At 49.6% G+C, this 8,859-nt stretch overlaps 2 protein-coding genes across 2 annotated transcripts; both read right to left on the bottom strand.

Moving 5' to 3' along the window:
- Window positions 1-5,210: 5,210 nt before the first annotated feature.
- On the bottom strand, window positions 5,211-5,893 carry LOC308164658 (kelch-like protein 7; the record flags this gene model as incomplete). Its single annotated transcript, XM_080550732.1, has 2 exons — window positions 5,211-5,245; window positions 5,464-5,893. 2 exons carry the CDS (start codon window positions 5,891-5,893, stop codon window positions 5,211-5,213), a joined length of 465 nt encoding a protein of 154 aa, XP_080406858.1.
- Window positions 5,894-8,013: 2,120 nt separating this feature from the next.
- Window positions 8,014-8,406, bottom strand: LOC308164657 (kelch-like protein 7; the record flags this gene model as incomplete). The annotated part of the gene is made up of 1 exon (XM_080550731.1): window positions 8,014-8,406. The coding sequence occupies one exon, from the start codon at window positions 8,404-8,406 to the stop codon at window positions 8,014-8,016; it is 393 nt and encodes a 130-aa protein (XP_080406857.1).
- Between the last annotated feature and the right edge of the window lie 453 nt (window positions 8,407-8,859).

The following is an 8,859-nucleotide window of genomic DNA, read 5'->3' as shown; positions in this document are numbered from 1 at the left end:
TGCCTATAGCCTAGGACCTGTTCACATGTGTCTGAGGGCCTTCTTGCAGCTTTCCCAATGTTCCTCAACATCTCCCATTTCTGCTAATGCTTGGAATCTGTTTCAAAAGTGTAAGCCCTGCTTCCTGTCTAACCTGGTGATCCCCTAGTTTCCTGATGTTGAATTTTCTCTGGGTCCTACTTCCTTCCCCTGTCCTTGCAGCTAGTTTCAGTCTGAACTCTCCTATCAGCAGGTGGTGGTCAGAGTCGATGTCTGTTCCCCTCTTTACCCTAACATCTAGCAGCAGTTTTCGCCATTTTCTTGTTATTGCTATATGGTCGATCTGGTTCTCTGTCTTTAGATCAGGAGAGATCCATGTCGCTTTGTGTGTGGACTTGTGTGGGAATACAGTTCCTCCGATGATCAGTTCGTTGAAAGAGCAGAAGTCCGCAAAGAGGGTTCCATTCTCGTTCATTTCTCCGAGACCTTCAGTTCCCATGGCGTTCATCCAGTGCCTGTTGTCCCTTCCAACCTTGGCATTCATATCTCCCATGACTATCTGGATGTCTCTCTTTGGGGTCTTCTGTACTTGCGCTTGGAGTTGTTGGTAGAACATTTCATTTTCCTCAGTTTCAGCCGAATTTGTCGGTGCATAACACTGGATGATGGTGATGTTACGACCCTTGGATAGGAACCTGGCAGTGATTATGCGCTCTGAAACTGGTTTCCAATCAAGGAGGCTTCTTGCAGCGTCTTTAGAGATAATTAAGCCCACCCCATGCATATGTGGATCCTCTTCGTTCTCCTTTCCTGAATACAGGAACCTCTCCTGTGGCGATGGTGACTTCCCCAAAGGTGTTCCATCTACACTCACTTACTCCTATTATACTAATGTTGTATCTTCTCATCTCCTTTGCTAGTTGTGCTAACTTTCCTATTTGGTATAGAGTTCTCACGTTCCAGCATCCTACTCTGGTATTGGACTTGAAGTGGAGCAGGCCTTTCCTCCCTTGGGCTTCCGTTAGGGTTTGTCCCAAGGAATTCATTTATCTCCTACTGGTAGGGCGGCATGCCTGATTCAGGTGTGATTTCTTAGTTCTGGTTTCGGTTTCAGTAATCAGTTTTACGTCTGGGTGGGTGATTGGCCCAAGCAGCCGCTGGCAGCTGGTGGGGTTGCCACCTTACAGCCTGCTGACCTGCTGGATTTTTCGTTAGGGGTTTTCTCCCGTAGCCTTCGCCTCAATTCATAGCTTTCATGTGACGTCACAGCATAGTAGAAACGCCCACCTGACGGGCAAAAGGCACTTTTTGCGGGCAAAACCCACGGGCAAAACCCACTTTTTGCGGGTTAATAACTTTGATTTCCCGTGGGTTAGGAAAATAATTCCAACGTGTCCGCATAGAGTAGAAGACAGGGAATCCAACACTATTTGAATGGAGTCGATCCTCCACTCCTATCACCGTGGACACAGCAAGGAGCGAATTCCCGGATATAAATATTCCCTCGCCTCGCTGACAGCGGGAGTTGGGAGTTTCGTCCAGCAGCCGGTGAACGCCCGGTTGATCGAGTTTCATATTAAAAGTATATCTTCTCGGGGTGTCAGCGCGGTGGTTAAGGGCTCAAAATGACCGTATACTGATGGTGAATTTAGCAATAATAGTCTTGATTGATTGATTGATTGATTGATTGATTGATTGATTGAAAACCTTTATTGTCCCCATTGGGGAAATTTTGTTGTCAAACAGCTCAGTTAGGGCAGAAAACATTCAGTACAGAAAACAGAAAAACATTCAATAAAAAACATAAAACAGTGCAGGCTCAATAAGTAAAAAGTTCCAAAAGTTCCATCTCCAGGTCTCCCCCACCCTGCAGGGCCTGGTTGTAGAGTCGGAGTGCAGCTGGAATAAAGGACTGTCCAAATCTTTTTGTACTTTGACGGGGGAGAACAAATCTGTGGCTGAACTTGCTCCTCATCCCTGCCAGCTCGCAGTACATCGGGTGGGAGGGATTGGCCAGCATGGCCGCCAGTTTTTTCCCCATCCTCTGTTCTGCCACCACCTCTAGGCTGTCCAGCCCGGTCCCCACCACAGAGCTGGCCTTCTTCACCAGTTTGTTTAGCTTCGCAGCATCCCTGGCACAGATGTTTCCACCCCAGCAGGCCACGGCGAAGAACAGAACGCTGGCAACCACCGACTGGTAAAACATTTGCAGCAGCTTGTTGCAGACACCGAAAGACCTCAGCCTTCTCAGGAAAAACAGTCTGCTCTGCCCTTTCCTGAGAAGAGCCTCGGTGTTGTCAGTCCAGTCCAGTTTGTTATTAATTTGTACTCCCAGGTACCTGTAGGAGTCCACCCTCTCGACTTCCACCCCCTTGATGGTGATGGGGGCTGGGGTCCTTCTCTTCCTCCTAAAATCCACCACCAACTCCTTTGTTTTGCTGGTGTTAAGCAAAAGGTAGTTGGTGTCGCACCACTGCACGAAGCTCTCCACCAGGGCCCTGTACTCCTCATCCCTGTCGTCTGTGATGTAACCGACGATAGAGGAGTCATCCGAAAACTTCTGCAGGTGGCACTGGTCGGAGCTAAACTGGAAGTCGGAGGTATAGAGGGTGAAGAGAAAGGGTGACAGAACAGTTCCCTGGGGGGCACCGGTGTTGCACACCACCACCTCAGACTGACAGCCCTGCAGTCTCACATACTGACGCCTGTCTGTGAGGTAGTTGTGGATCCAAGCCGTCAGGGAGTCCTCCACACACATCACTGCTAGTTTGTCAGCCAGCAGTGATGGCTTGATAGTGTTAAATGCACTGGAGAAGTCGAAGAACATGGTCCTCACCATGCTCTGTGGCCTCTCCAGGTGTGTGTAGGCCCTGTGCAGCATGTAAATGATGGCGTCCTCCACCCCCATGCTCTCCTGGTATGCAAACTGCCGGGGGTCCAGGAAGTCCTTCACCTGGGGCTTAAGGTGTTGCAGCACTAGCCTCTCCAGGATCTTCATGACCTGTGGTGTCAGGGCGACAGGTCTGTAGTCGTTTGGGGTGCTGGGCCGTCCCTTCTTTGGCACTGGGACGATGCAAGAGGTCTTCCAGAGCTGTGGCACCCTCCTCAGTCTTAGAGATAGACTGAAGAGATGTTGGAATGTGTCCGCCAGCTCTCCAGCACACACCTTCAGAACCCTGGGGTTGATGTTGTCTGGACCTCTGGACTTGTTCACATTCACCCTGGAAAGCTGCCTTCTCACCTGCTCAGATGTTATAAAGCTGTGAGTACCGGTGTCTCCAGGTGTGAAGCATGCTCCCTGGCTCCTGGTGTTGGTAAGGGGAGGCAGTTGCTGCTGGGGTGCTGCTGGGGTGTCAGGGGGAGTGGGGGCTACTGTTGCCAGGGGTGCGGTACATTGGAGAGGGGAGGAGAGGGTCGGGGGCTGTGGGGGGTGACAGGGGGATGGGGGGGGTGACAGGGTCGGGGGCTGGGTCGGGGGCTGGGTCGGGGGCTGGGTCGGGGGCTGGGTCGGGGGCTGGGTCGGGGGCTGGGTCGGGGGCTGGGTCGGGGGCTGTGACAGGGTCGGGGGCTGGGTCGGGGGCTGTGACAGGGTCGGGGGCTGGGTCGGGGGCTGTGACAGGGTCGGGGGCTGTGACAGGGTCGGGGGCTGGGTCGGGGGCTGTGACAGGGTCGGGGGCTGTGACAGGGTCGGGGGCTGTGGGGGGTGGCAGGGGGATGGTTGGTCAAACCTGTTAAAGAAGCAGTTCAGGTCATCTGCCTGCTCTCGGGTCCCCTCCACCACAGGATGTGGCTGCTTGTGGCCCGTGATCTTCTTGAAGCCCTTCCACACCTCCTTGGAGCTGTGGGCCTCTAGCCCGCCCTCCAATTTCCTCCTGTATTCCTCTTTGGCTGCTCTCAGCTCCTTCTTCACCTCCTTCTGAGTGGCCCTGGCTCCCTCAGTGTCCCCTGCCTTAAACAGCCTCCTCTTCCTTTTCAGAAGGTTCTTGATGTTCCCATTTATCCACGGCTTGTTGTTAGGAAAGCACCGTACCTTTTTAATGGGGACGATGCTCTCCTCGCAGAACTTGATATAGTCTGTGACACAGTCTAGCAGACCATCTATGTCCTCCCCGTGGACTCTCTGGAACATCCCCCAGTCGGTTGTTTCAAAACACGCCCTCAGCTCCTCCTCCACGTCTTCTGACCATTGCTGGACAGTCCTGGTGGTGATAGGCAGCCTTTTTATGATAGGGGTGTATGTTGGTTCCATCCAGACCATATTGTGATCGGATGCCCCTAGTGGCGGGAGGGCAGTGGATGTGTAGGCTCCCTTCACATTGGCATATAGTTTGTCTAGTATTTTGTTCTCCCTTGTTTTACATGTGACATACTGGGTAAAATCCGTCAATGTCTTTTCCATATTTACATGGTTGAAGTCCCCATTCACAATGATAAATGCGTTTGGGTGAGCGGTCTGTATCCCCGCGATACAGGAATGGATGACGTCATTTGCGCGCGCCGGGTTCGCGCTTGGTGGAATGTAACTAGTCACAGCCACAACATGTGAAAACTCTCTCGGACAGAGATCTGGCCTCAAACCTAGCGCCAACAGTTCTATGTCTGGAGTGCAGACTTGCTCTTTGATAGTGATATGACCTGGCTTGCACCATTTGGAATTAACAAACACAGCGATCCCGCCTCCTTTTATCTTACCGCTGTTTCTCGTTCTGTCCGCGCGGACCATTGTGAAACCATCTTGTTCCATCGCCCCGTCTGGTATACCAGGATTCAGCCAGGATTCCGTCAGGAATAGCAGGCTGCATTTCCCATATTCCCCCTGTCCCTTCATCAGAGCAGAGAGCTCATCAGCCTTGTTGACCAGCGACCTTATGTTTGTACCACCTCCATAACCGGTGTTATTCACGGGAAAAGCCGGTCAAGGAGGCACCCTTTGCAGGTCAATAACTTTGATTCTCCGGGGGTTAGGAAAATAATTCCAACGTGTCCGGATAGAGTAGAAGACAGGGAATCCAACACTATTTGAATGGTGTCAATCCTCCACTCCTATCACCGTCGTGTATCTTGATAGTTCTTCATGAGTGAGGTGGTCTAAATAGTAGGCAGCCATGTTGAGCGATGTTGCTATGATACTTTTTGCCCGTCAGGTTGGTGGTTGCTAGGGAAGAAACCACGTGACTGAAAGCTATGAATAGGCCCACAAGGCAGTGGGGCTATTTGACCCATAGCTGGGGCTATTTGGCCCATAGCTGGAGTATTTGACCCATAGCTGGGACAGGGGTGAGAGGCGCCAGGGCGTGTCCACACACCGGTGGGCCTGCGCGCCATCTCTCTGGGGGCCCCTGTACTCCGAGATCCCCCACAGATTAGCCTGGGACCGCAAGGTCCCAGTTACCGTGTGTGGCCGCGTGGAGGCCCTGCAGGAGTCTTGGCGGTGTAGAGCTTAGGTAGTGGTTATAGAGCTGAGGCTGACAGAGCAGGTCTTACCCAGACAGTTGGTGGCGTCGATCTGTTCTTTGAGGAACTCCACGCACATCTTCTTGACGGGCTCTATCTGGTACTGGTTGGCTGCGTCCAACAGGGACTGGACGTTACTGCTGTTTACTGAGATCCGTGCTGTGTAGATGAACTCCACCAGCAGCTCAATGATCTCTGGCTCAGCACTCTTCAGCTCCACCTCATGAGAGGTCGACTCCAGCATACTGGTGGTAAACATGAGGCTGAAGAAGTGGCTGGCTGCAGCGAGCACCACTCTGTGAGCAGGGAAATGTCTCCCCTGCACCACCAGAGACACATCACACAGGGTTCCCTGTTTCCTGAGGTTGTTCATGACTCCCATGATGCTGGACAGCTGCCTGTTCTCTTCCTTGGCAGCAAACTTCCTCTCGCTCTTCTCCTGGGCCGGAGGAGTCGCCATGCTACAAACACTAAGCCTGTTAAACTACCAACCTAACCTAACCCCCAGTACCAACTGGGTTTGTTTGGGCTTAGCAGTTAGCTTAGCTATCCAGAGCTCTGGCCCTGACTTACTAAACAAAGGGGTGTCCAGATCGCAACTAATGGCTACTTACTGTAGCCTACAAACAAGCTCGTACAGACTCAACGTTTGTTCTCCCTGTCAATGTAGACACAATGGTCAGCATCATTTTGCACAAACCCATTTTCTGTAAGATGATCATGCAATAACTTGTTCCAGTTACGCCCGGATTGCTTTAAACCATACAATGACTTGTTGAGTTTGCACACTAAGTGTTCTCCTGTTTTTGATTTTTCCTCAAAACCTTTGGGCTGTTCCATATATACCTCACAATCAATCGGTGCATGGAGGTAAGCAGTTTTCACATCCATTTGGTGTAGGATAAGATCCTCCTGTACAGCCACCTGCATCAATGTTCGTACAGAAGTCATATTGGCTGTCGGTGAAAAAGTTTCCTTGTAATCAATTCCTTCCACTTGACCATAGCCTTTTGCTACATATCTGGCTTTAAAAGTCTCAGACCCATCTGGGCTTTCTTTTACTGCATATACCCAACGTCCTCCCACTGCTTTCTTGCCCTTTGGTAGTGTGGTCAGACTGAAAGTCTCATTCTCTGTTAAAGAGTTCATCTCCTCCTTCATTGCATCAGCCCATATTTTTGATTTCTTAGAGCCCACAGCCTCCATGTATGTTTTGGGTACTGTTGTGTTCATGCGCAGGGTTGTGGGGGAGGTGTCACCAGTATCACATTGGCTGGGGCAGGGTGGTCGTGTTCCGGTCAATGTCAGTGGTTGTTATCAGGTTGGGGTTAACCTGTGTTTTTTCCTCTGGTCTGCTCTGGTTCCTCACCCGGCTGTCCCGCCGAGAGAACACTGCAGAGCTGACATGTTTGGTACACATCATATTATTATCTACTAATAGGCTATTTACCTTGTTCATAGTTTATGAAGCTCTGAGTGCACATGGTTGTTGTGGTTGTGTTCATAGCAGTTTTGGTTGGGGAGCTGTGAGTGGTTAGGCTTTCCGTCCAAAGACGTGTGGTCAGACCCGCCACTGGTGTTCTGGTGTTCTGAGTGGTCACACGCTATTTATGTCGATTTATGTCTCGTTCTTTTAAAAAAAAGTATTATTATCTTAGGACTGTGTTGATTGTTAGCACGGCTTGCATTTAAATTCGTATGTTCACTCGCGCGACAAACCGCCAAGTGAACTACGGCATCATTACTTGGACACACAACATGTGTTTTAGGCAAATGGCAAGAAAACAATAAATATACTCATATACTCATATACTCCCTCATATACTCCCTCATATACTCCCTCATATACTCACTCATATACTCACTTATATACTCCCTCATATACTCACTCATATACTCACTTATATACTCACTCATATACTCCCTCATATACTCCCTCATATACTCCCTCATATACTCCCTCATATACTCACTCATATACTCACTTATATACTCCCTCATATACTCCCTCATATACTCCCTCATATACTCACTCATATACTCCCTCATATACTCCCTCATATACTCCCTCATATACTCCCTCATATACTCCCTCATATACTCCCTCATATACTCCCTCATATACTCCCTCATATACTCCCTCATATACTCACTCATATACTCCCTCATATACTCACTTATATACTCCCTCATATACTCACTTATATGCACCACTCGGTGTCGTTTCTTCACGAACATCTTCATCCTCACCCGGAGGAGGAGGTGGCTCTGGGGAACAGGTCGCCATCGTCTGAACTTTGTTTGATAATTATCTATTATAGTTACTAGTGATATAACTGTGTGAGATGGAGCTACTCGCAAACACCGAGTCTGTCTGACGCTAAACGGCAGTTGGTGAAAAATTCGAACGAACTCCGGTTCTGTCTCGCGAGATCATGGAAGCGGAAGGTTTTGAAAATTGAAGCGTGAGACTGAATACTGCTACGTCCATAATAATAATAATAATAATAATAATAATAATGATTATTTATTTCTTCTTAGATTGTTGTTGGGATGTAGAGGTAAGCTGATGTGGTAGTGCTACAAGCACATCTTCTTGACGGGCTCTATCTGGTACTGGTTGGCTGCGTCCAACAGGGACTGGACGTTACTGCTGTTTACTGAGATCCGTGCTGTGTAGATGAACTCCACCAGCAGCTCAATGATCTCTGGCTCAGCACTCTTCAGCTCCACCTCATGAGAGGTCGACTCCAGCATACTGGTGGTAAACATGAGGCTGAAGAAGTGGCTGGCTGCAGCGAGCACCACTCTGTGAGCAGGGAAATGTCTCCCCTGCACCACCAGAGACACATCACACAGGGTTCCCTGTTTCCTGAGGTTGTTCATGACTCCCATGATGCTGGACAGCTGCCTGTTCTCTTCCTTGGCAGCAAACTTCCTCTCGCTCTTCTCCTGGGCCGGAGGAGTCGCCATGCTACAAACACTAAGCCTGTTAAACTACCAACCTAACCTAACCCCCAGTACCAACTGGGTTTGTTTGGGCTTAGCAGTTAGCTTAGCTATCCAGAGCTCTGGCCCTGACTTACTAAACAAAGGGGTGTCCAGATCGCAACTAATGGCTACTTACTGTAGCCTACAAACAAGCTCGTACAGACTCAACGTTTGTTCTCCCTGTCAATGTAGACACAATGGTCAGCATCATTTTGCACAAACCCATTTTCTGTAAGATGATCATGCAATAACTTGTTCCAGTTACGCCCGGATTGCTTTAAACCATACAATGACTTGTTGAGTTTGCACACTAAGTGTTCTCCTGTTTTTGATTTTTCCTCAAAACCTTTGGGCTGTTCCATGTATACCTCACAATCAATCGGTGCATGGAGGTAAGCAGTTTTCACATCCATTTGGTGTAGGATAAGATCCTCC

The sequence above is a fragment of the Nansenia antarctica genome, assembly GCF_963989245.1.
Source record: "Nansenia antarctica genome assembly, contig: SUPER_8_unloc_1, whole genome shotgun sequence".
Lineage (NCBI taxonomy): Eukaryota > Metazoa > Chordata > Actinopteri > Argentiniformes > Microstomatidae > Nansenia > Nansenia antarctica.
The sequence above is the reverse complement of the archived record's forward strand: the minus strand, read 5'-3'. Positions and strand labels throughout refer to the sequence as shown.